At 44.7% G+C, this 27718-nt stretch overlaps 1 protein-coding gene across 1 annotated transcript in view; it reads left to right on the forward strand.

The window, feature by feature from the left end:
• Window positions 1-2719: 2719 nt before the first annotated feature.
• Window positions 2720-27718, forward strand: part of SDC2 (syndecan 2) — a 55115-nt gene continuing 30116 nt past the window's right edge. The window contains 1 exon segment of the mRNA NM_001303220.1: window positions 2720-2808. Within this exon segment, the coding sequence (NP_001290149.1) occupies window positions 2749-2808 (60 nt within the window). The 5' untranslated portion in view covers window positions 2720-2748.

Here is a 27718-nt window from a genome sequence, read left to right on the forward strand (position 1 = left end):
AGGTTAAAAAACTTTTGTTTCAGCTTCATGCTGGGCCTCCCACTTGCCTTTATCTCTACAAACACAGGGTGACAAGAGGAGCAGGTGCCAGGGCTCTCGCGCTATATTATCACAGCCATTTTCCGTGGGGCAGACTATGGGGAGGCAACAATTGGTCTCAATGCAACTTTTTCTTATTTCTGTGAATTACAGGGGGTTATACTTCCATTTTTTCCTTTCTCTTTCTCTTTCCCCTTTCCCCTTCCTTTCTTCCCATGTTCATTTCTGTGTGTCCAAACTATTTGTCCAACTTCTGGCCTTCAGCCCTGCTCCTTCTAGTATCAGTACGTGGACCCAGCACTTGAGGCTGTGTGCAGATCTTTGCAGGTGTTGCAGGCCTCGTCTCCGAGTCTTTCATTGACACCACCTATGTGGACCCCAGCTGTCCATACAGAGCTCATTTGGCACTGCTGTTTTTGCTTGAGGAACACCTTCCCTTAGCCAATGTGGATTACATTTTGTCTTTGATATATTCTACTGAGTACGTAAATCCCTGATAATTACGGATTGTAACAAGAAAAAAAAAAAAAAGAAAAAAAGAAAAAAAAAGGTAAGCTAGGTTTATTTATTAAAGACATATGCCTGCAAGGTCTGAAAGCTAAAAAAAATCTCTTCTGTAGTAAATCACTTACCCCTTGGTGTTTGACAAGCGTTAGGATGCTGCCTTTTATGTTACTTGTTTCAAATGCTCTGGTTTCATGCTATTAAGGAATCTGCCAGCCCAGAGAATGCTATTTCTGGATCCTGCTTTGACACTGGGCAAGCTGCAGCTTCTCTACATCTGCCATCCCTGCAGATAGGGTGCCTGTAGGACCCCATGAGGTCCTGCAGGTTTGGACCAACCTGAGTTTTCCTCCCTTTGCTTCCCTGTACTTCAGCTTCTTTCATCGAGTCATGCTGCAACAGTTCCTCAGTTTGTTAGGTTGCAATCCAATCACCTGTCAAAGAAGAGAATACACAGAACTAGCCCTAAATATTTGCAATGGCCTTTGAAGGAGAAGGAATCTATTAAACAACCTGTTTGTGCATGACGCCTGCCAGGAGCAGACCATTGAAAATCTGCTGAGATTTCAGTGGTGAATGCAGCCTAAAAATCAATGACACGGCATGTCTGGGAGGTGGGTCTGGAAATAGCACGGCCAGTGCTGCTGAGAAGTATCACGTTCCTGGCAGTGGGAACACTCAGGGCATGGCCACCTGCCCCGTGGGGACATGAGTCCTGGTACTCCCCAGCACATAGCTGTATCACACAGGCATGTGTGGGGTGCCTTTGTCTGGGAGGGGCTGAGAAGGCAACAGACTGCGTGTGCTTAATTAACATTTGGTTTTGTTCTTCTGTTTTGATAGGAAAGCAATCACAGCAGGGCCTGGAGGCAGATAAGATCTCAGCACCACTCAAAGGCCAATGCAGGCAAGGCAGTGGGCATGGAGAAACACCTGCACTGGGATCCCCGTGCTTGTTGCTTCCTTGGGGTCCTCTGAATGGGATGGGCTTGTCTAAAAGAAGAGCGATCATGACAGTCATGGTGACCACCTCGCTCAGGCTACAAACACAACCTCTGAACTGAATCATGGGTGGCAGTTCATAATCAAGAGCAATATATTTCACCTTTCTGCGTCCAATGACTGATGTAACATATGGACACGCTTGGCAGTGGAAACACACTGGCATGGGTGCCTGAGTCAGAACGATTCTCCTAAACTCTGCAATACTACCATTTTCCTTGCATGATAAGCACTATGGGCCAGTCACAGCAAGACCTCTTGGTTTTGCTTCCGAAGTGTGCAAATTCTTGGTGCTGTAGATTCCTGCAATATTTGTTTTCTTTCTGGCTCTGTGTAACGAGGCACAAATCACAGCCACTCTTTCATTCCTAAGAGTTACCAGTCTCCAGAGAAAAGTCTGAAAAAAAGGGGCAGAAAGCAAATCAGGGACCCCAACATGAGCTGCCATTTTGGCACCCGCCCTCCATGAGCCTCATCCTTTTCGTTTCCCAACACCTGATGTTGCATTCTAGGTAGCTGGGGAGGATGTGAGAGGCAGCACGGCACGATCCGGCAGCTGAGAACACGCAGCAGAGGGAAGAATTCCCTTAGAAAACAATCAAACAAACAAAACCAAAATTAAAAACAAAACAAAACAAAAACACAGCAGAGGGAGGCTTTCCAGGTCCCTACTTCTACCCGGGGCCAGCCCCCGCTCGCTGCTCATGTTTTCCACTGGGGGGGATGACGGGAGAGTGGAGGATAGACAGGGGCGGAGGGTTTTTTTTTGGGGGGGGGTGGGGGGGAGGAGGTGGAAAGTTGCTTGAATTTGCGAGGGGCGAGAGCCGGCGGTGGAGACGCGCCGCCTCCTTCCACTGGCTGGGGGAGCTGCCAATCTGTGTTGTAATCCTGCAGGAATTTCTGCGGGGTTTAACTGGGAGCCGCGCCGCCGCTGCCGCGCACTCGGGGCGGAGGGCGGGAGGGAAGGAAGGAGAGAAGCAAGCGGCGGAGGAGGAGGCAGCAGCAACAGCCGAGCAGTCTCAGCGCCGCGCAGCGTTGTGCCGCCGGGCAGCGCGGAGCGGAGCGCCGATAGTAGCGGAGCGGAACGGGCCGGAGGGCGCCCGCGGCCCTGCCCCGCGCCCCCGGGCGCTGCTGAGCGCCGCGGCCCCGCTTTCTTCTTTGTGCCCGGCCACAGGCGGCCGCCGCGCCGGCTCCGCGGGAAGAATGCGGTGCGTGTGGCTCGCGCTCACCCTCAGCTTCGTGGCCTGCGCCTCCGGGCAGCCGGTGAGTGAGCGAGCGAGCGGCGGAGCGGGGGAACGGGACGGGACGGGGGGCGGCCACCTGGGCTCCGTCCGCAGCGTTGCCCCAGAGAAAGCTCCCCGACAGGCGCAGCGGGAACGCCTTTCCAGCCCCAGGTTCACCGCGACGCCCCGGCCCTGCCCGAGGAGGTGCGGGTCCTGGTCCCCCCGGCGGCAGGATAGACCCGCTGCCGTGGAGCGACTGGCTGCTGCGGCGGGCGCCAAATGAGTAATTGGCCGCGGCTAGGCGGCTCGGGACGCCCCCGAAACCCCCGGTTCCCCGCGGGGTGCGCGCCCATCCCGGCTGCCCTCCCCGCCCGGGCTGACTGCGGGCTGCCGCGGATAATGCCGCTGTTTACGCTTCTCCCAGCCACAAGTGTCTCCGCTGAGCGGGGACCTCTACTTAATGCAATTAACTCCGTTGCCGGGATTTGTACCTCCCGAAAAGCCGCTCCTCTGCGCAGCGCTCCCGCCCCGCGGTGCGGACGGCTCGGGAGAGGGTTCGGGCTTCGCCGGCGGCGCTTCGGGACAACGCTTCTCGGCGGGCGAGAAAAGAACGCGGTTGCAGCGTTCGGGCAAATACTAGGAAATAATAAATGGAGGTTTCAGTATGAAATTAAAATACCGTGACAATTTAATCCAATTAAAATGAGCTGCTCCACTGAACTAAATAATGTCACCGGCTCGGGTTCGCTTTTGAAGTTGCCTGGCTATTGTATAAATAAGCCCCGTCGCAGCCCTTCGTGCGGTCCGCCTCATCGTTAGTGATTCCGATGGATACAATTGCAAAACGCTTTTCTTAAGGGCTAATTAAGAACGAGTTGTGTCGAGCACAGACTCCCGTTCCCGCTGAGCACGCTCCCCCTTGCTGATGAGGTACGATATGCTTTAGTTTCACATAGGATTGCTACTGTTACGAAGTTCTCTGATGGCGGAGTAACTGTGCAGCTGCCACAGTCATTAGTTAAGTATGAAGTTGGATGGTTTTGCCTTGGGATGAGCAGGCTTCTGCGGCGGGAGCGGGGGGAGCCGTGCTGCCGGCCCTGAGCAGCACCCTGAGTGCTGCCAGAAAGTTGTGGGCAGATGGGAGAGGTGAAGGGAGGTGGATTTTCTTTTCTCTCCCCCTCCTTTTATCCTCTCTGGCTGTGGCTACGTGGTCCCTTAAGGAGGAGTTTTGTAAACTGGTCTCTGGGAAAAGACGGATGCTAAATCTGTTGTCTGTGCAGATCGCTGTCCTGGTCCTAAGTGGGGTTTTTATATGGATGCTTACAACAAACCTGCGAGCTTTTGGAGTACTGTCAAATGGTTTTAGCTCCTAAGTTCTTCTCCTTTGCTTGATTCTTGAACAAGTGTGTTCTGTGTTTGCTTTGTGTAACCACCAAACCCTGCTATTTACTGGGGTGGTCCCTGTCGGTTTGAGTCATGTTAAAAACCTACTGGAAACGTAGTAGGGAGCTGCGTGCCTGTGTGCCTTGGTGTTGGCTCTTGTGCTGCTGCTGTACATGTATACAATGTCAGCTTGGTAGGATGAGCAGACACTGGGAAATGGCATCGGGATGCGGAGGGTGCCAGGCAGCTGTCCCTTTTGTGCCTGGCTGCAGGAGGTGGCAAGTGCCCACATCAGAGCTGGCAAATGGCACTGGGCTCACAGGGCAGTTTGCTGTGCATGGGGAGATGTTGGTATCAGTGGGTCTGGTAACATCGGCAGATGTGGGAGCAGCTTGGGACTCACCCAGGCTTGGGTGAATTGTGGAAAAAGTGTTCTTTCTGGTGCCCTTGTAGGAGGGGGAAAGAGAGTGATGTGTAACTGCTGGAAAGAAAAGGCCAGCTCTCTAAGTGTGAGTCAGGTGTGTCTTTTACGAGGTTGGGTTCAGTCTTGATGATAGCAGGAGTCAGCGCTTGCTGATTTTAATAGCAACAGAGAGCAGTGCCAAGTATCTCACTGTCCTTGTCAGTTTCCATTCTACCGAGACTGATAAACCTTTCTGCTACTTCCTGCTCCTCATCAGTGGGACTAATGGTTTTCCAGAGCTTGTGTGATGCTCTGATCCTCTCCGCAAGCCAAGGTGGGTGTGGGGAAGCCTTGCTGGCAAGCAGGTTTCTGTGTGTGCTGCACTGTAATCCTGCTGCACTCACAAATGGGAGAACAGTCGTGGCTCTCCTCTTCTGTAGTGGTGTTTCCTGAGTCAGGGGACTTTGCTTCATGTCAGCTCCCCGGCACTGTGTGTGTGGGGTTCGGTAAAGTACAGCATTGCAGCACCAATATCAACTCTGTGGTCTGTCTGTTCCTTCTGTAAGCATCTGAGCACTGGCTTGTTGACATATGCTGTTATTGAAGGATTACTTGGGTAATATTTTTGTGTATTTTTCAGAAATATTTAGTATTTTGGAAGCATGGTGCTATAATTTTTTTCTACATTGCTTCTAATCATTACTTTGCTTTTAGAATCTGGAAAATAGATACCATGTTGGAGAGGGTGAATATTTGTTTTGGTTTTGAAACATGCAGCTAGGTTTTGGAGATGGTAATTACAGGAGGAGAGAAAACTGCTGAAGAGATGGGTGGTGTTCCAGATTTACGTGCTGTGAGCGTCTCTCCTAAGCGTGTTTAAATCTACATTGCCAATTCCAAAGAAAGATAGAAAACTTTTCTTTAGTCTTGATTTATTTCCACTGTTTCTCAGCTCACATGGGCTGCTGCTTCCCTGCAGAAGTGAGGAAGATCTTCCTGCTTCCTGTGGCTGGCAGCACCTGGAGCCAGCCTGTACCACTGGCTGCTGCTCCCATTGCCCTGGCTCAGTTTTGGGGGCCTTGCAGCAGCCCCTCTGTACTGGAAATTTGGGAGGGCTCCGGCTTCTGCCTCTGCCCTCAGGTTTTGCCATTCTGGTGCTGCAATCAACTCGCTGCTGGAAGCCTCCCTTTATCTGGATGTTCTCAGGAGTACCTTTCTGGGAATAGGTTTCCCTCCCAGGTTAGCTTATCTTTTAAAAATTAAAGAACAGATGATTCTTGACCCGAGATCAAACACTGAGGCAGTTTCTCTTTTTAATATCTTAGCCCTGAGGTCTGCATTGGAACTGACTTAATATTCAGGCCTAAAGTGCAGAGATGTTTTCTCTGCATTTTTTTCTAGATCCATATCAGGGAAGAAGATGAGCGTCTTCAAGGACAAGTCAGGACAAATAGTTCCCAGTTTGAAGTTGGGTGCTGGGGTTGTGGTTCCTAGGCAGGTGATACCTCTGTGGTAGGTTTGTGGCAATTGCTGCAGCTAATGGGATAGAGATGGTGGGCTGGAGATAACGAGCCACAAACCTGAGGTTTATATGAAGTTTGATGGATCTGAGTCTATGTGTTCATAATCTGAAGTACAATCTTAGGATGACCAGATGAAGGCCTGACTGCCAGCAGAGGTCCAAGCTGTGTAAAGCCCCACCTCAAATATGCTGTCATGATCTAATCCTTCCAGGGAGGATGGAGGAGAGCTGCCTGCCTGCTGTCCTTGCAGGGGACGTGGCTGCATTTGGGCCAGGAGCCCTAGGCTTGGCAAAGAGCTCATCCATCACGCAGTAGACGAGTTCCCCGAGGAGCAGCCAGCCGCCTGCAGAGCCCTCTGTTTGCACTGCTCTTCATGGCCAGTTGTCTTTATAAAATGTCAAACCGAGGCATATGGATGGCATTTATTAATTGCATTATCTCACCAAATTGACTTTTGCCATTGACCAGTTTAAACATTTTCCTTATGGCAAAGAATTACAGGCTTTAGTAAGGCTCAGAGGCTGAACAAAGGACTCTTGTTCACGTACGGAAAAGTGCTCCTTTGTCATTCGAAGAGATCTGACTGACCAGGATTTTTAACAGAAATGTTGTGTTTGAGAATGGAAAGCTTATTCTAGGCGTCGTGTAAGACCCTGCTTGAATGTAGGGCATAAATATGCCCTCTGTGTTGCTGCATTTGAGAGAGGATGCACAAGTAATGAGCAAGCAATTTGGTCCACGTTCAAGTTGCTGTACTTTGCACTGCAGCAAGCATGAGAAAATTTACTTTAGGCTGTTCTGTGAAAGGATTGTTGTTTGGTTATCTGCAGTTCATGATGACAGTGAACTGCTATCTGTAATCTCTTCAGGACTAGTAATTTATTCATAGGTTACATGGCACTACTCAGTGATTTGGGAACAAGATTACTCTTGCTCACATTTGAAATATAATTTGCTATCTCCCGAGTAAGAACTGCATTTGTGTTTGACCTTGTAATAATGACAGTTCTCCGTATGTATGTTGTTTCCTTGATTAGCTCAGCCCTGAGGGATGCTTTCAAAAGCCTACTAGACATTTGGGTGGAAATACAAAATACTTGTAGTTCTATGTGCTGGAAAACTGACTGCAGAAGGAGAAGAAATAGTGTGTAACAGCCATTTGCAACAAGTATTCTTATGCTGAACAAATGATTCTTGATGATGTCTCAAGTAGGATGCTCATTTAAAGTGAAATAATGATTAATAGGGCGTTGAGGAATCTGCAAGACTTGGCCCAGTCTGTAGATAGGCTGTGTTAGTATGTCGCAAAAGCTGTGTTCAGCTGAAGTCTGAGCTGGATGCTACATCTAAAATCACTGTTCTTAGTTTACATCTGAACAACTTCCTCAGAATTCTCCCATCTAAAGTAAATAGTTTGTTCCAGAAGTGAACTGATTTTTGGGAAAGTTCAAATAAAAACCTGTTTCTCTGCAATTGAGTTGTGAGGGTGAAGATAAATACATACTTTATGTTCTCATTAAATGTAAGATGAAGGGACTTACTGAAGGTCAAACAGCCTTTGGTATGTGCAGGAACTGAATCAAAATGTTCAGAAGTACCACTGTGATTAACAACCAGAATGCTACTGTCTGGATTTAAATATTATGTTGTCAGACGTGTTGCTCCTGCTTGATTAAATGTAATACAGCTTAATTTTCTCTGGAGGTGCTTCCACATTGGTGGAGGTTGCTTGTCTCCTTTCAAAGCAGTGTGAAGTAGCCCGTCCTTATTTTCTGAACAATATTTCAGAAGTGTGAGTGTGAGTGGTCTCACAGAGCTGCAGGAGGCAGTGCAGTGTGGGAGGTGCAGTGCTCCTTGGAGGGCAGCTGGGTGTGTGGCTGGACTGGCTTCCAGACTAAGGATGTCTTGAGAGAAAAGTCATAATGTGCTTGCTGCCAGTGAACTCATAAGTAGGCCTTTCATCTCTCCTGCCTCACTTCGCATCCTCTTCAGTACGCCTGTTCATGTCCCTCAGTAACTCAGTAGCAGTAAGCTTTCCTCTTTCTCTAGGCTGAGTTGCATTAATCCCAGTTGTCACCTGTAGGTGACCGTGGGGTACCTGGCTGGAACTAACAGCTGGTGGATGCAGCTGTGCCCAGCCAAACAGCGTGCTCTGGATCTCTTTCAGCATTAAAATCTGCGTTCTGTTTGCTTTTTTGTACTGGGGCCTGCAGGAGACTGCTGATAGTGGTTTGGTGTATCTTGTAGGAGAGCACAGCTGTCCAGAAGACTTCTTAGAATCATAGAGTCACAGAATCACAAGGCTGGAAAGGACCTACAAGATCATCTAGTCCAACCATCCTGCTGTCACCAATCACTGCCACTAAGCTACTAAACCATATCTCAGCAGATATTTCTTTGTTTGCTGGGTTAATTATCCTTGCTCACTCTGGATGTGGAGATCCCAAAATCTGTGTCACTTAAACTGATTGCTAGGTGAAAGCCTCCACAAAGCCTTTCCATTCAGATCACTTTCGAGTGCAGTTCCACATCCAAGTACACAGTCATGGAGGTGTGACAGTGATGGTGTTCACAGAATCACAGAATTGTAGGGGTTGGAAGGGACCTCTAGAGATCATCGAGACCAACCCCCCCTGCCAAAGCAGGTTCCCTACACCAGGTCGCACAGGTAGGCGTCCAGGCGAGACTTGAATATCTCCAGAGAAGGAGACTCCACAACCCCCCTGGGCAGCCTGTTCCAGTGCTCCGTCACCCTCACCGTGAAGAAGTTCTTACGCACATTCGTGCAAAACTTCCTATGCTGCAGCTTATGTCCGTTTCCCCTCGTCCTGTCTCCACGTACCACTGAAAAGAGACTGGCCTCACCACTATGGCCGCCACACCTCAGATATTTATAAACCTGGATCAGATCCCCTCTCAGTCGTCTTTTCTCAAGGCTAAACAGACCCAGTTCACTCAGCCTTTCTTCATAGGGGAGATGCTCCAGGCCCTTCACCATCTTTGTGGCCCTCCGCTGGACTCCTTCCAAGAGATCCCTGTCTTTTTTGTACTGGGGAGCCCAGAACTGGACACAGTACTCCAGATGAGGCCTTACCAGGGCAGAGTAGAGGGGGAGGATCACCTCCCTCGACCTGCTGGACACGCTCTTCTTAATGCACCCCAGAATGCCATTGGCCTTTTTGGCCATGAAGGCGTCCACCAGGACGCCCAGGTCCCTCTCTGCAGAGCTCCTCTCCAGCAGCTCATCCCCCAGCCTGTATTGGTGCATGCAATTATTCCTCCCTAGGTGTAAGACCCTACACTTGCTTTTGTTGAACCTCATCCGGTTTCTTACTGCCCAGCTCTCCAGCTTGTCCAGGTCTCGCTGAATGGCAGCACAGCCTTCAGGCGTGTCAGCCAATCCTCCCAACTTCGTATCATCAAAGTTCTTATAACTTAAAATGAAAACCTGCAAGGAAAGCAAACTGGAAAGGTGAGGCTAGTTCCCAGTAATGGAAACGCACCATCGCTAGGACGTGCAAAAAATCAAACTTCCATTGAATTTAAATTTGTGACGTTGCATAAATAAAGATAGGTATGGCTCAGCCCTATAAATAATAATAGAGTATAATTCCTGCAGCAAGGATTTGCATAAGATAATGCTGCTGAGGAACAGGATTCTGAGTTTTCTGCATTGCAGAACATCCCATTCCTCCCCTGGCTGTGGGGCTACATCCCCTTCCTGCAGGGAGCCCACAGGTGCTGGGTACTTGCCCAAGCCACTGGTGGCAGTGCAAGTACGTTAATGTGAGGCTTTGTGTGGCAGGGAGAAGGTGTGTCCGTGAACAGAGCCTGGGGAATTGATTATGTTAGCAACTGGCTTGTGTAAGTCTCATTGTGAGAAGGTGAGAAGCTCTCAAGAACTGCTGGGGCAGCACGCAGTGTTAGGAGACTAATACTTTGGGATTATTAGTGACTAAAGCATTTGCAGCATGTGGAACTCGTAAATCTCTTCGTGGCAGAACAATACTGGAGATATAAATGAAGTTACTAGGTGCCATTTGTATCTCCTAAGTTCTTCTCATTGATGGGGTTTCTTACAGTTTTCCAGTCATATTCTCTTCAATTATTTTCCATCTCTAAAGAACAGCTTTTTGAATGGAACAGCTGTGGTGGTACAAAATGAAACTTCTTGCAGTACATTTGAAATTAAGTGTCCGTAAAGTCTGAAATACACAGAGCACTTCTGCACTGATCTCTCTATAGCTGTTGCAGCTCAAGCTGGGAAGTTCTCTGAAACCTTGTGAACTTTGTGTGTAGAACCTGTGTAGGTCTCTGCTTTATGTATATCCTTGTTTTAGATGCTTTTGTGTGTGTGTGTGTGTGTGTGTGCCTTCTGTTATGAAGGGCAGTCTGTTTTTCAAGTGTCAGGAAGGAACTGCTCTGCTGAACACCAAGTGTCGAACAAACAGAACAAAATTGCCCTCAAAATTTTAAAAATTCTTTTATCCTGGTATGAGGGTGGGGAAGAGCAGCTTCTCTAACCTTATTTACCAGGGGAAAAAACACAAGGTGGTCTTTATGTATTACATATTTTATTTTTTTTTCCCTCTTGTTTCTTAATTTTGTATTAAGTTACAAATATTCTTCTGTAAGTATGAGTTGATCCTTCACAGCACTAACAGGTTCTTTTGATTTTATTCTGCAGCAAAACTTTCTCTTTCCCCTCAAAGCCCTGGTAAGGGGACAGGAATAAGTTTGTGAAGCATAAATGAGATGGGGGAGAGGGGGAGAGGAAGGAATGTTCTTAAAAGAAAAACTGGGAATAATGTTAAGGGTGTGAATACACAGGTGTCCTTTCTGGGAGATGACACCAGGACTGTTGTGGCACCAGTGGTCTCCTGACTCAGCTGAAACTATCCATCTATGCTGCAGCTTGGGTTGGCTGAATTTGTCAGGCAAGCATCTTCTTTTCCTAGCTTTTGACCAAAGCTTTGCTGGTTGCGTCTATCTGCTGCATGGAACCATGGCTGAGGTTTCCAGAGAGTTTGGCAGTGGATGGGAGGTGGCTGAGAAAATCCTGTAGCAAAGCAGGAGATACTGTTCTGGGAGCAGCTGTGGTTATCTCTACAGCACAGTACAGAGCATCCCTAGGGATGCAGGGATGAGACAAGGGTGTATTAAAAAGACATACTGATATAATCTAACAGCCATATCTCTGTTGAATAACACTTGGAAAACCCACTGCAGGTTAATAATTTGAATGCACAGGGCTTGAGGGTGAGGAAGGTAGATCCCACAGGCACCTGTTAAATAGAAATACTTCCTTAGGGCGCCCAGGTGCAGTTCTTACTTGAAAAGACAGGACATTAAGGTTGGGGATGACTGACAATGTTTCCACTCCTGCTGTATATTGGAAGTGCTTTACCCTCACGCTCAACCCAAGCAGCCATGTGCAGTCAATGACTAGGGCTATGTTTGGCACTGTTAGGGGAGGGATCCTTGTGCCTTTGTTGAGGCTCAGGCTCTGTCTCTCTATCTCAGAAGCTCAGGCTTCTGTGGGGTGAGGAGCCCGTGAAGCTGTGCTGAGCCTCACTGGGCAGGGAGAAATTCTGAGCTCCAGCTAACACAAGAGCGTCGGGTACTGTTAATAGTATTGCTGTGCTGGAAATGTCATCCCTTGTCTGCTTTGTTACTGTAGGGCATTAGAAAGGGGAAATGACCTTTTTCCTTTTTGTTCCTGTTCTTACTGCGATTCAAAACCTTGAAAAGCTTATTCTACCCTTGGCTGGTCTGGGATTTTGTGATTTCACTAATGCTGCTTTCCTGAGCGTATCTCTTCACTTAACAGGGAGTTAGTGACCTGCTATCCTGATAGAGGTCTCTTCTGGCGGATACCTTTAATTGGTCTTCTGCTTGGTGGCAGATAAATGAAAAACCAGTCCAGCTTAATAGTAATGGAGGTTTTCTGAAACTTTTTTGAGAGCCTTGTATTTTGGCTGTAGGTTAAGAAGTCTTCCGGCCTTGTGAATATTTAATTCTGCCACGATTATGTGTCTATCACGCCTATCTGTAGCATGTAGATAGGACACTCAGTGTTAATTCTTTGCCATATGCTTCTTGCTGTTTTACATAAAATCTGAGGATTTATAACTTATTTAAACATGTAAAGATATTTCACTTGAGGAACCTCAGAAAGACTGAGAAAAATTCTTCTGATAAATGTTTCCAGTTTCAACAAAAACAGATAGGCTCCTTCATGGTGGAGATTGTGGGCCGTGTTGTGGTTGGACCTGGTATAATGCCTATAAAGCAAGGTAGCTCACGTGGCAGTTACGTATTTGTGATCAGAGATGAATGCCTGAAGAGAAGATTAGCAAGAATATTTCTTTGGATTTCTCTGTGACTTTCTGTAGATGCACAGGCAAAGCTAACCTCTCTCTTGTTATTTGGTGCAGCTCATACAACTGGAAGACCTCCTTAGAGGAGTTGAGCAGGCAGCTGTGCCAGCTGTGCAATTAATAGTGACACCTAACGGGAACAGAGTGGAAAGCAATAGGATGTTTCTGTGTATCTTAACAACTCTCCCAACAGCTGGGCTTGCTAGAGTGAGCTCAGTGAGCTGTGAAATTTAAAAGCGGGGAAAAAAAAAAAAAAAAAGGAACAGGCTAAGCTTCTAAAGATTTTCTTACCGCTGGATTTGTTACACTGTTTGGTTCCACAGAAGGTGTAGTTGACTCTAAAGTTATTGCTCTGAGTGTATATTTCTTGTTTTATTCCTTGAAACTTTTAGTCTTTGAGCTTGCAGTTAATTTGCAGATTAATTTATAATTAAAATTTTACAGGAGCATGGATGGTCAACTGAACACACTCACTACCAGTCCTCGGGGTTGAGCTGTAAAGATGAGCAAGGAAGAGTAGTATAATTATATTTATACCTAATTTTTGTGTCCATGGCAGTTCTTTGGTCTTTGTCCTCCCAACTTGGCTACTGGAGACTGCTGTAAGTGGGGATAGCGCTGAGCCCCTTAAGAGCAGAAGATGGCTTGGAGCTGGGTGTGTGGAGCTCTAGCTTGGCACTTTCCAGTATGGCTCATTATTGTGACACTAATCACCTACTATATGTGCAAATGCAGAGAGTGCTCAATTAAGAGTGCATGTGGGGAAAATTATAATTCCTCAAGCTATGTGGAGTTACATGGTTGTCATATTTGAAATGTGTGACCATTGGTTACAAAGGATGTTTTCTGGAAGTGCTGTAGATCAGGTGGCATATGTCAGGGACTGGAAAATGTGGGCTATTTATAATTATCCACAGGTGGAGAGGCAGGCAGCAATGCACAGCACTAGTAATAATTATCATCAGTGTAGAAGTTCATCTCTTAAGCCATTGGTTCTAACGCACTAAAAAGTATTTGATCTGGAATCTGGCACAGCCTTCAAGTGGAGTTGTTCAAAGGAGTCCTGACCTAATTTTGCTGAGGAAGTGTGTGAGCCTTCCTCATTCTGCTAATTTCTTGCAAAAGGTTTTAATGATAAAGTCTTTCTACCCTACACGTGCACGTACTTTACTGCAGAGCATTTGAATAAAAGCAGCCATTATCAGCCAGGTGGTAAATATAGCATGCAGCTTAGCAGAAATGACCTTCAATTAAACAGAGGCGGTCCCTTTTACCACACCATGCAGTTGTCATTTAAATTTTTTTAAGCCTATTTTTGCCGAGTCTTTTTGTGAGTAATTGGAAAGCCTGAAGGACAGTGCTTGGCTCTGTGTGCAAGGGTAGACTTGGTGCTTGTGCTGAACTCCTGTTTCAGTCAGCACTTCAAAAATGGGAAGTGACTTACAAATATATTTGCTCTCCTTCTCAGGGAAATATATCGTGAAATTATAAAACGTTGTCCACTGAGCTATGTAATTTTTTTTTCTGTTGTAGGATATAGCACAAGTGCTTTGACTTTCCTCAGGATAAATCAAAGCAGATGCAATGACATTGTCTTAATGGGCTTTCATCTTCAAAAGAAAATGAGGAAAAAAGTCTTGTTTTTTCAGCAATGTACAGTATTGGTGTGATAGGGAGAGTTCAGGTAGGTGTTCCTCATTACTATGTAGTTGTAGGCTGTTTCTATCATAAGATAAAACACAAACAAAGCAGCCTCAACTGAGGGCTTTTAAATTCCATCTAACCTGTCACTCCTTCATTTTCTCATGCCATTATCACTGCAGTGTTGTTGTTAGACTACTGGTTTCCTGCCAGAAATGCAGCTTTTTGTTCAGTATGATTTTCTCACTTGTGCTAATGGCATTTCTGAGCAGTACTGTGCAGCACACAGTAACTGTGATGCACTTAATTATAATTTGTCTTAAGTTCTTTGCTCTTTTCCTGCAGTCTCTCAAGCTTCCAGTCTCATTAGACTGATTTTTATTTTTTTTATTATATTTTTTCCCCTTCCCTGCTACTTTAGTGCTGCCAAGTCAGCCAGGTAATGGCTAGTCCTGGCACAGCTCTCTGGTCTCATGTTGCAAGCACGGGATCCAAGAGCTGGAGACGAGGCACATGAAAAGCTGGATCTGTTCTGGTTGTTTGCCCACCATTAGGAGCCTTTCTGCCGGCTTTGCTCTGAGTGATGATGGGGAAGGGGGAGCAGGCAGGGGATTGGGGTGATAGAGTGATGCAGAGCAGCTGGAGCATCCCAACCAGGCTGGAAAGCGAGGAGATAGCGGTGTGGGGTGGGAATCCACCTCTGCTCACTCAGCCCTGTCTGACAGCACAGCACGCATGAGACAAGTGCTTCAGCAGACGTGGATGATTTGAGCAAGATATCCCTCATCTGCTCTGCTTTTTGGAAAGTGAGTGTGCGGAGCCAAACACTGCAGCTTGGCACTCATCGCTACCCTTTGGGCTTTCTTGGAAGCCCTGCAGCTCTCCTCTCACATGGGCAGGATGGGCCAGCAGGTGCAGTAAGCTGCTGGAGCCTCCTGGGACTGCAGCGTTGCTGCAGGGCACACTGGTGCACAAGCAGCAGTTGGTTGCTGGAGCAATCTGTAACTGCGTCACCCAAGCAGAAGGGAGAAGGGAGCACGCTGGAGCTGGGATTAGTTGGAGATGTGAGATGTGTCCGGTTACAAGGGAATTACAATCAAGGTGACAGCTGCTTTCCCTACGCTATATTGAAACAAAAAATATCCCAAACCCTTAGATAAAGGCCTTACACTCTTACTCGTTCCACAAGTTGTTGGAACACTTAGCACTGTTCACTAATTAAATATCAGAGGGACAGACTCTTTCCATGGTTACCAAAGGGGAAAACTGAGCATCACTATCCCTGGACCGGGAGTGCAGGTGGACGTGTGCCCTATTTACACTTGCCCTTAAGTGTTTATACCAGAACTTCCTGATCACGAGGTTGTTCTCCCAACACCAGAAAATATAAATCCTGCCCTGCTTGGCATACCATGGTGTTATTTAAAATAAGTATTTATATCAGTCCTTAAATGACTGTTTCTTTCTTTGGCTACTTAACCTGGCAGACCTCATCAGAACTCAGGAATGAAAAGCAGGAGGTGCCACCTGAAATAGCATTGGTGTGCTGCTGGGGAGAAGTGTGTTCGAGGAAGAGTCCTTCCTGGGCTCTATTTATATCTTCTGTCTAATAATACCTGCCAAATATTTTTAAACAGAATGTTGTCTGTGGGTGTCTTACCCACAGGAAAATATAAAAATACCTTTCCAGATTTGGGGGGCTGTAATAAAGGGAAAGTTTGTGTGGGGAAAAACTTTATGTGATAGAGTAAGATAAATGAATACCACAGGAAATTATTGGTTTTGAGCTTTATAGTGGGGTTGTGACCGTAGTTTTAGGAATAATGTTTTGATACAAAGCCTTCTCTTAGTAGATTCCTCTTCAGAGAAAACAAGTCCTAAGTGCTTTTGTTTTTGGAGGGTGGAGGGAATGGATGGCCAGTGGAGTGTCCGTAAGCTGGGTTTTCTTCAAGGTAGAGGATCTCTTCCCAGGCTTCTGCAGAGGGTCCATCAGAACAGCATCAGAAGGAATTTTTAGCTGAGGTGCCTAGGGGATGAGAGATCAAAAAGTCATCGAAGGAAAAGCCAAGGCCCTGAAAAAAATCAACTTCATGAAACTTAACTCCCGAAGGTGTGATAAAATGTATTAGGAGTTTTGCAGGGTGCATTAAGAGATGTCTGTTCTCAATGGAGGAGGGTGGGTGGTTAGGCTGCGGCCTGCAGGGCTGTGCAGGAGATGGCAGCCCCACCACGAGCTCCCTCACGCATCCCCTCGGCTGGAAACCTCATCTTTCCTGGCCACAGAGCCTTCTGCAGCCAGCGAATGGAAAAGCATGTCTGCATCTCACTTCATTTGTGATCGGTGATGTGAAATATTTCCAGAGTTGGAAGTACATGCTGAGCAGTGCTGATACTCCCATCAGTGCAGAGAAATTGGATGATAGTTAAGGTACAGGTGAAGCACGAGGTTTCCTGGCTGTCAGCTGTTTGGTTTTTTTAAAGCTCCTGCTTTATCCTTTTATCTTCTCTCAGTTGCACCCAGCATGGACCAAGGCCGCGCTGCACAGAGCCCATTGGAAGAGGTGCTTAGTGAAGCAGAGAAATGCTCAGTAGTTAGGAGGCATGAACATCTGCCAAAGGGCTTTTGTACCTAATGATTTTTACTCTTACAAAGCTTGGAGAAATAGGTACCCTGATTACAAGTATCCCGTGGGCTGTCCTCTTGCTTGAGAAGACAGCTTCTTCCAAGGGAGCAGAAACAAACGCTGTGGAAATGAAAGGCAGAGGCGTTCATGTAAGAATCTCTATTTTTTTTTTTTTTTTTTTCTCTTTCCATATGTATTTTTAATCCTCTCATGCTGGCAGTGGAAGAGGAGTCAGAAGGCAGTGTGTTCATTAGGTGTGGGACTTGTGAAGTCTGACCAAAATGAATAGGCTCTGCTGGGCAGTCACTGGGTACGTGCTCTGGAAATAACTCCTTCATTTTCTCTTGAGGTTTGGGAGATGAAGGGAACTTTCGTTCAGCCTTCCTACTTATTTAAAATAATATATTGGCATGCCAAGCAGAGCAGGATTTGTTTTTTCTGATGCTGGGATAAGAACCCCATGATTAAGAAACAGCAGTTTGTGAGTCCTAGTTTGTTTTCTTGTGTATATGATGCTTGTGTTTGTTGTTTGGCAAGGTATTCACAAAAGTATAAGTTTATTTTAGGAAAACTTGTGAAATAGGTGATGCTTTCAGAAAGAACAGCGTGACTTTTTTGGCAGCATCGTGGTTAAACTAGTAAATATCTATTTTGGTAAGGAGCCTGACATTGAAAATGTCTATGGGCCTGTCCCACTGTACCTTCCTTAGCATGCCTGTGATTGCAGGCAGTCTCTGAAACACCACAAGTCTCGCATCAAGTATGTTTGTAACTTTTTTTTTTTTTTTTTCACATTTCATGAATTTAGAAAGACTTTATAGTTCTGTGACAAAGGCCTGGATGGCTCTACTGTAAATTCTCTGGATTTCCAGTAGTTGGAGCAAAGAGGCCTGGAAATCCGGTGGTGGTTTCTTGGCCCTTTCTATGGAGGAAAAGAGAGCTGAGTACTGACTTCCTTGCATTTGTGACTTCTGAACTGAAACTGTTGCTGGCAGAATTTATTTGTGCATTTGTATTTCCAGTGTAGAGAGATCTGTCCTGAACTGCCAAAAAATACTGAACATTCCTTTGCTGAAAATTGGTAGAGGAGATGAGATGCAGCATTACTCCCTGTGGCTATAGGGGGCACCGGGACAGTCTGGCTGAGAGATGGGGAAAGAGGAGAGCCACAGCTTGACCTCACATGCTGAAAATCACCCAGTGACTGCTCATGGCTGAGTGATGTCACTCCAAGAAGGATTTGTGGCCCTGCAGGGAGCAGAAGTGTCCCTGCTGCTGCAGCTGCTTGGCAGTGGACTGCCTTCACGGCAGAAGGTATCTGAACTGATGTAAAATTACACAGATAAGGCTGCTCTGTCAATACTTCAGCTCAGCTTAAGAAATTTCTAGCTCTGACTGGCACATAAATTACTGCCTTGTTACACTCATGTATACTTCTAGTAAAATATCTGTGTTTTATCTTTGGAAATCAGTGATTCAGAGCTTTCAACAAAGTTTAAGGTTGTGCATCATGGTGTACATTGTTATAATGCTCCTACTTACATGATTAAAATTAGGTAATTTTATATAAACGCTATTAAAACTTGGTTAATGTTCACCTAATAAATACTTACTGGCTGCTAAATATCAGTCATTAATGCCTGATAAGTGAGGGTCTCCAGGAGGCAGCTCCAGTTAGGATGGCATCTCTCCTGTCCCTGCACAGTTTTGCATTGAGCGACATCCTTCCCACCTGCTGCTTTTTGCCTGAGGTTGGAATTTCCTCCTTTCAGTGCTTGTCACTGTGGCTGGATGGAGATACGGGGACGTTGCACCCTCCCAGTGCTCAGAAAGGGGGCTGTTCTCCAGGACAAATCCTATTAGAGGTGTGAATTCATTTTCTTTGCAGGGAGGGTTGAAGCAGAACATCTATTTAAGCAGAGCTGTGATTTCTTCATTGGAATTCAGATAGATATTATGCATGTTACAGAGCTCAGTCTCTGGATACATTTTTACTCTTTAAAGTCTTCTTTTAAATGTCAATATACTCACCCCTGAAGCTTAAGCATCCAGAATTGACAGATGCATTTTCAGAACTAGAAGGAAGGAGGAAGGCAGTACTAAAATAAAACTCTCTAGGACTGATTCAGCATCAGTATGCAGTGGATGATGAGTCTGGGAGTACCACAGTTACCGTTTTCCAGGACAGCATGAGCCATATGAATGTGTGTTGGTTACTTCTGGAGTGGAGAGGGCAGGATATTGTACGGAGCAAGAGGACAATCACATGTTCTTCAATCACATTGTCCTTCCACAATTCAATCACGTGCGTTATGGCTGCTTGATGGGAAGGGCGAAACTCCCATTAATGTCTGGGGAACAATGCAGTACAAGGGGGAATTCACAGGAGTTATTCAGAATGGTGCTATTTTGTCTGTTAAGAAAGAACTGGCAAGGTAACAAACTATCCTGAGAAGAGTCACTGCAAAATCTAACTGATTGTGCCCGATCAGATACATCTAGCAGACCTGCCTTTCACAACACTTGGGATGTGCTGCTGGGTCCTTTTAAAAAGAAGTGGTGGTTCAGTGGATTTTTCTTGATGCGTTAGGTGGTGTTTTGCTGTAGTTGGAAGTTAGGGACTTCACTTCTTCAAAGCTAAAGTTTTTTAGTGCCCAGCTGCTTAGGGATTTCCATGCATCAGCTTAATCTGTACAGATCATGGAGCCAGATTTAGTTTCTAGCTGTATGCTTTTGCCATTTAAAAAGCCATTACTTCTTGGCAATTCTGATTTAAAAGCACTGGATACTGTATTTCCTTTTCAGTCCTATGTGTGAGGTTTTATTTTTCTTATAGGAAACCACAGCGTATGAAACTTTGAGGATTAAAAGTAACTCCGAGGAGTGTAATTACTGCTCAGCTCTCCACTGCATTACACTTGTTTTGTAAACTGTCACTGGTGCAGCTGAACTTACCCTTTGAATAAAGCCTTATGTACTGTGAGGGTTAATATTTAAACCAAACCACCTGCTTAAAATTGGCTACCCATTGCCCTGGTTACATTAAATTAGGATCTACAGTAACAAAGTGAAAAGGTTCTTGTTTTATAGCCTGAGCCACTTTCCCACCCTCAGGCATCAAACTTATTTTGAGTCTCTTGCTTGGAAGAAAATAGAGTTCAGTTTTTAAGCTGCACATGACCGTCTCAGCACGGTGAAAATAGAAACTGGTGCTATCCCAGATGCATAATTCATCCCGTAGCTAGCAGGCATTCATGCAACACAGTAAATTGTGAGGGCTGCTTCCAGCATGCAGTGCGTGTGGGTGAAGAGGGCAGTGGGGGATGCTGTGCCCTGCTTGGTGCCTTCCCATCGTGTGCTGGGACAGCTCAGCCACTTCCTTCTGCACTGGTGGGAAAGGTGCCTGAAGGACAGGGACTGGGCACAGGGACCTTGGTTTTGGCCAAGTAAACATTGACCTTGAATCCATTTAACTTATGGGGAAACTTAACCAAATGTGCCCCTGATGGAATGCAAAAAGCTATTTGTATATGAACAGGCTGTAGCTTTGCTGGTATCCCTTGGATGAAAATAAATAGCTTCAAGCTTTGCAAAAAATGACTGTTTTGAATTTGCATCAGAAAAAGAAGAGTTTTGTAGCCTGTATCACTGTTGTGTGATGTTTTTCCTCCTTCCCTCTTTCCCCACAAGCAGTACTGTTTGTTTTTCCACTATTGCATCATTGTTACTAGTTACCGCCACCAGAACTGAAAAGCTGGAATCAAAACTGTCTGCTACTGAGTATTCCAGAAGCATTACAGAAATTCGATCATGTTAGTAGCAAACTTCTCCTTGTCTGCTTCAAGAGGAAGAGAATTTCTTAATTTCCACTGGGGGGGAGTGGGAGGAAGAAAAAAACAAGATGCTTCTGTTCTGCTCTTGATTGAATTTGAACAAACGTGTGGTAACAGGACAAGGGATGATGATTTTGGACTAGAGGAGGATGGATTTGAAGAGGATGTTGGGAAGAATGAGGGTGGTGAGGCACAAGCACTTGCCTGAAGTTCTGACTGCCACGTTCCTGAAAGTGTTCAAGACCAGATTGGATGGGGATTTGAGCAACCTGGTCTGGTGGAGTGTGTCTCTGTCCTGCCAACTTAAACCATTCTATGAAATGCCACTGACTTGAGTCAAGGTTGAGTTGCAGTCATCAGAGACCTTATAAATGCTGTAGCTTTGGAGATGCAGCTCGGTTATAAAGGGGAACACAGAAGTTTGTCTTATAGAGTGAAAACACAACAAAGATCACTAACTTGTTAGTTGCTTTGATAATAGGTAATACTCATCTGTTTCTCTACTACTTTCATTTTTAGAGGAACGAGCGCTGAACTACAAAAATAAATGTGGTATGGGAATGGTAGAAGTCTAGATGTCTTCTCTGTGAAGAGAGGAAATACTTCGAAGTCTGTCCTGTACAGATGCTGAGCATCAAGAAAATAAAACTTTTCATTCATTAGGATGCATTTCAAACTAAAAAATTGATAATGTTCGCCAAAGTGCTTCTTAACCCTCCCCAGTAAAAAGTTCCTTACTTGCTCACAGCTCTGCCTACACCCCTCTTCCAGGCAATTTCAGTTGCTGTACCTCCGTGCATGGAGGATACAGATGTAGCAGGACTTCCTTTTCATAGTAAAGGAAAGAGCTTTGGGTGTGCTGGGTTCCATCAGAGATTTCTGATGGGTGTAGGAGTGTTTACTGCTTCACAGCTATGATGTAAGTAAATGAATTCCAAGTAAGGTAGGCACTGGAACCGGCAAGACAGTGGCTATTCAGTGAAGCGTTACCCTCTCAATTTTATGAGTGTGTCCTTAACACCAGTAGTGAGGTGGGCAACCAGCTCCAGCCCTACCACGAGTTACTCATGGGGATGATGCCCTGATGTATGTTTACTGCTGCGTGATCTTAGGACAGTGACATTTACTTCACTGTGGTACGTGCTGCTGAAGAAGGTGTTTTGGTTGAATAACACAAAGTAGCTCTTGATCTGTCCACCTTACTTGGCTCTTTTTAGATTCTTGCAGTTCCTGGCCTTTAAATAAAAGTTGGTGGGACTGTGATAAAATTTGTGTTGAGACAGATATGAGCTGGGTCTCATGTGTTAGATGTATGTGATAGCCTCCCCACACCACACCTTATGGTGATGTTCTGCTTAGATGGATTCCATTTTATGCTTGCATCTAGTTCATTTTCCAGAACCTCTTAATTGTGGTAATTGGACGCCAAGTGGATTAGAGGTATGAGCGCATACGTGTACAGTGTATTACAGTGTTTTGGAGTTGGTAATAAGTAAGGGGGAGAAGTAAATAGACCAAGTAATGAAGAGAATTTGTATTTTAAAAGCAATCCTTTGCAATATGAATTAAAAAATAAGCAGCCAAAACCACAACAGATCCAATGTAATCCGTGACTTAAGCACATTTATCAGGTTGAGTATGTTGAGCAAGCACCACTGGAGTCCCTGGTGGGATTCTATGTGATGTGTGACATGAGGTGTGGATGAGGGCACCTGACAGAGGTCCAAGCTGAGCCATAGGCTGTGGGCAAGTCCTAATTCAGAAGTGCTGCCAGGGCAGCTGACCCCCGTTGTTCCTTGCAGGTTTTGTTGGCTGTGTTTAAAATGCTCCACTAAGTGATTGCATGGTTTTGGACTCTTCAAGCATGCTCTTGGCTGCTGGCTACTTACTTATTGCTCTAGAGAGAGGACAGAATGCACAAAATTCTGTGTAAGCACCAAAATGACACAAACACTCTGGGAGTACTGCTGCTTTGTTCAGAACTTTATCTCAGTGAAAAAGCTGTGATGGAAGCAAAACTCGACATGCCCTGTGCTGGGAAGATCAGCATGCTAAGCTCAGTTGGGCAGAGGACCTGATAAACAGGGAAGAGGCAGCTGGCTGCCTTGTAAGTTTGTTCTAAGAACTGCTGCTTTTTTTTTTTTTTTTTAAATTAAAAAAAAAGTAAAAACTGAATCAGATTCTATAAACCAAAGGTAATTTATGTGCTGTGTTTGTCAGTTAGTTATGAATGCAGTTCCCAGGAGAGAAGCAGATCACTGGAATCAAATGTAGTGCTGTTTGAGTGGGACAGATGAGCAGCTCTAGAGGAGACTCCTATAACGAGCTTGTTTTTGTCAACAGCCCTTCGGAGCAAGAATTCAAGTGGCCAAAGTTTGTAAGTCTTGACAAATTCTCGCCATGCGAACTGGAAGAAAGAGTGTTTCTTCTGTGCCCCATGTGAAGGTTTACTGGAACTAAATTATAGCACCTGGGAATGTGCCTTCATAGACTTTGGCCTAGTGCTGGGTTGGCCAACATGTATGGCATATAGATATGGTCTAGTTGTGTAGCAGTTGTGCACATAGACTCCAGTGTTGTTGCAGGGTTGGGTGCTCCAAAGTTGATGCCACTTGTGATGCATGACCTGTGGCCTCTGCCTTAATTCTGCTCTTGTAAACTCACCGTCCCTGGAAGTCTCATAATTCTGATTCTGTTCTGTTTTCTGACAGATTTGTCCCATACTGATCAGGCACACATGATGTTTGGATTATTGGGCTATGTTGTACTCAGCTTAGAATTCCTGGATCGTAGTTTAGCTCTGGATAAACAGCTTGGTAAAATTTATTAAATAGACTGCCTCAAATGCTTTGGGGATGGAGGGCAAACCAATTGCCCTGGATTCCTGGAGCTGTAACCACCATGTTTGGGTCATCCCCTTCCCTGTCACCTTTTTTCTTTGATTGTCAGCTGAAGTGAAAGGCCTGCAGTTATTGTGCCTGTTGAGCTGTGCTGGGTACTGTGTTGATAGTTATCCTACAGCAGCAGCTAGTTTTGCAGCCTGGATGACCATGGTGTGTGCTCCCCGTGTGCTGTGAGGTGCGGACATGGCTATTCACATACTTCTTTTCTCTTCAAAGCTGCTTGCTTGGGCCCTGGACTGGGATACCATGGACTGGGATACCATCATGATTCTGGGCTATGTACCCCTGTGAGTGTGCAGTAAGGCTGTGTCTCCAAAGCCCATGGTGAGTTCTGCTCTGTTCCAGAGGGTTTGCCGAATCACCGTGGGCTTTGCCAAATTCTTCCCTCTCTGCTCTTAAGGCTGGCAGATAGACGAGTGATTAAAAATAGATCTGGCTGCGAACGGTTTGAATCCCCAGGTGGCTGAATTTCCATGTAATGGATCTCTCACCATAATTTATCTGGTTGGGGTTTATCAGTGATGAAAAGCTGCCTTTGTGCAATCACAGTTTTATTCATCATGTTTTCTTTCTGCAGTTGCTCAGCTTTTATGACACTCATCTCTGCTAGTAGGTGGCTTTTGCTACCATGAAATGTGAGGAACTCTACTGAAGAGAAGCTATATGCCTTTATTGCCCTTTTGCTTCCCTTGTTTTTCTCTCGCCTTTTAGTACTACTGCAGCCTTTTTGGGAAGCAGATATCTAACTTCTATTGGTACCAGCAGTTGATATGACCCATATTTGTCCCTCAAGGTGTGTGTGTGACATCTGCCTGTGTAATGTTTGTAAAGGCAAGGTAGCGGGGGGGGGGAGCTTTTTCCTCTCTCCATTTCCAAGCAAAGTTTCAGACCTCTTTTGTCTCAGGTACACCAAGGCATTGCAGTTCTAAAAAGGTGTTGAGTGAGTTCGAAAACACAGTATCATTTGCATGTAGTTTTCTGCTAGCGTGCCATCTCAGCCTGCCTCACCAGCCTTTTGAAGAACATGGCAAGGAAAGTATAAAACAGTTTATGAAATATTTATATATGGAAACTACAAGTATTTTTTCCCTACGTCCATATTTTTTACTTTCTTCCTGTAACTTAGCTTGAACTGGTCACTTTTAGAAAGAGAATGCATTATAAAGCTACATTCTTCTTTTTATATCTTTTTAATATCCTTTAAATGTATTCTGTATGAAGTCTTTATGCAAATGTACTTTTTTGACAGTTAACTTCCTGTGTAATATTTTTTTGGAGCTGTGAGATACTGAATGAACATTCCTCCTGTTTCATGAAGCATCTTGCCTTTGTTAGCATATAATGTTTCTGCAATTCATTAAGCTTTATAAGAGTTTCTTCATAGTGAATGAAAAGAATTGCAGGTATTCCAGGAATCTGTGAATAGCTATTTCATAAAAAAAAGGGTTAGTAAGAGAGCAGCACTTTGTCATTGTAATCTGAGGTTCCAGAAATGGAGCTACTATGAGTTCAGTGTTACATTCTACTTGCTAAAACCTGTTACTTCAGCTGAATAAAAGAGAGCTGTAGTCTTCAATGAGATTGAGGAGAGAAAAATACAACTCTATGCAGTGTCAGAATATTTCTTGTCACAGCAGTGAGTAAGCACTGATTTTTATTTATTTATTTATTTATTTTAAATCTGATACAGAAGTGACAGCAGTATTAACTTCAGTGTAGCCAAGAGCTAGAGTAGAGGGAGGGTGGCTGGATAACAAGTATTATTTGAGTGCCTGTAAAAAGACAGTAAGTAAACTACTTGCAAATCCTATAGTTTGCTACAAGTCCTTCTCTGGTAAGGTGCATTAAATAATTCTGCTTGAGAAAGACATCTCAGAATGCTCATTTTACCTCTTAGGAAAGTAATTCTGCTAGATTGGCTTTCCTCTGTGTAGTGCATTGCGGGAGCTGCTGTGAGAGTCCTTCAACCTTAATGCCTTCCTTTTAGGAAGTGGTATTGCTAATGGGAAGTTGTACAGATTAGGTTATATCAGTGCCTGGTTTCTATCAAATGGCTTGGCAGCAATTGCTGCATACTCTGCTGATAGATTAGGTCCTCTAATGGAGTATCTTTACAAACGCAATCTCAAGTGAGATGGTGTAGGATGACTTCTATTTCATGACAGTACTTAAGAGGATTGCCTTTACATCACGGAGGCTTATTGTGCTTCAGTTTACTTATGTTTAATTTTTAAGCAAGTATTCCCTTGAGCCATGTACTCAGTTTTACTTAAGACACATAATAAGGTAAGTATCAGATGAGGATGATTGTTTTACAGCCATGGATTTTCACAGTATAATTAAAGTTAATGTTTTTCTAAACTTGTTTGGTTTTGTATCTTTTACAATTAGTGTCCAATATAAAAGACAGGTTTTTAGGCTATTGCTGTACTGATTTTCCCCTCCCCCTAATGTGATTTAATTATCTGGGGAGCAGGAAGTGCTCTCTGGTCTGGGTTCAATATTTCACCAACCTATAAATTTATAGGAGTATGCCAAAGCCTGAATTTGGCTAAACTTTTTTTTTTCCCCTCTCTTATCACCAGTGATCAGGAGAGCAATTTTTCATGGCACAAGGCTGATTCTTACACAGGCAATCCTGTGCTCTGATGCACTATGGCTTTCATTATGGATACCAAAGAGAGAACAGTTCTCAGGCAGTACTGCCAATAAAACAAAGCTCTTTTCTCCTCTTCTCGCCAGCCTTAGGTCTTTGCTGCTGGGAAAAGTTATCATAAAATAAGAGTAAATTTACAGTCAGTGCAAATTCTGTATCTGTTTTGAAAATAACATTAATGCCTTTCCAAAATAAGAGATGTGCTGTAGTGGTACTGATTTGAGTTATATTGTCTCTTTAGCAGGGCTCAGGCACATCCTGCCCATGTATCTGAAAGGAGCAGAAACATTCAAGTGACGTCTCAGTTCACAAAGGAGAAATTTTAGGCCTTGAAAATAGAGTTTGTTCAGCAAGTTTAAACCGAGAGCATTTTATCTGTTTTAAAATGACAGAACATGAATCAAGTATGGACCTCGCTAATGACTTCTAGTTATGTTACTGCTGTACTAACAATATGCTTCATGAAAATCAAGGAGATTTGAAAGTATATGGAAGCTTTCTGTACTAGAGAAAGATACCAAAAAACCTGTGTCCCCTATAGCCTGTGTTCTGATGATCATCAAGCTGTTGTGAGGAGTTCATATATTGTTTGGTACTGTTTTCTGTTCCTTATAAGAGGTTACTTGTATTAAAAAGAAATTAAAAACCCCACTGGGAATGCCTATTCTGTAAGATGCCAAAGCTCTCCAGCTGTATGTGCAAGAAATCTTACAGGTTGCTTCCATAAAAGTTAGTTGCTCCGATGTTTAATTTTATCAAAGACCACAAGAATAAAAAGGAATTAAAATCTGGCACTTGTCCTTTCTTGGATGTTGTTGTTTGGGGATTTTTTGCTGTATAGAGCTCTGAAATTGTCCCTTTATCCTCTTGAGAATCATTGCTACAAAGCAAAATGCCTATTTTTAATATAAATGGGTGCAGTATGAAATATAGTCATGCATCTTTTTTTACTGCCTGTGCAAATTACATTCTACATTTTGTGCTGCAGTTTGTTCATAGGCAATCTGATTTGCATTTGAAGAGAAATACTCTTATGAATGTTTTTGAGAACCTAGGAAAGAAGGAAATAGGTAGTCCTATTTGTTAGCATTCAGTGGAGTGCTCTGAAATATTTGGTCTTCAGTCAGGAGAACAAAAGCTTTCTTGTTGGTTTGAGTTGAGGGTGTGTCTATTCACCAAAAATGTATTAATAGCATTTATCTTGGAAGCATTATTTGGAGCTTTCATCAACACCTTGCCAAGGAGGGGAGAGCTATCATCAGTCCCTATCTGGCCAAAGTGGGGTTTAATCCAGCCAACAGGGAAACCTCAGCAATAACAGATCAGCCTCCTCAAATCCTGCCTGGACATGTCTTTCAGGCCTTGAAGAAACAGTCAGCATTTCACCAAGATTTTCCATTAATCTCTGAAAAAACATCGCTAGTTTTCTTCACAGTGAGAAGCTCTGGAAGCAGGAGATCTTACAGGTGTTTTAATATGCCAGCAGCCAACCGGTAACGATTCACTTGTCTTCAACTGCCCATTAAAGGCAGGATCCAGCTCACGACTGTGGCTGACTGCTTAGAAGGATTGTCTAATAGATTTGTGTGGCAAAGTCTTTCCTG

The sequence above is a fragment of the Meleagris gallopavo genome, chromosome 3 (genome assembly GCF_905368555.1).
Source record: "Meleagris gallopavo chromosome 3, MGAL_WU_HG_1.1, whole genome shotgun sequence".
Lineage (NCBI taxonomy): Eukaryota > Metazoa > Chordata > Aves > Galliformes > Phasianidae > Meleagris > Meleagris gallopavo.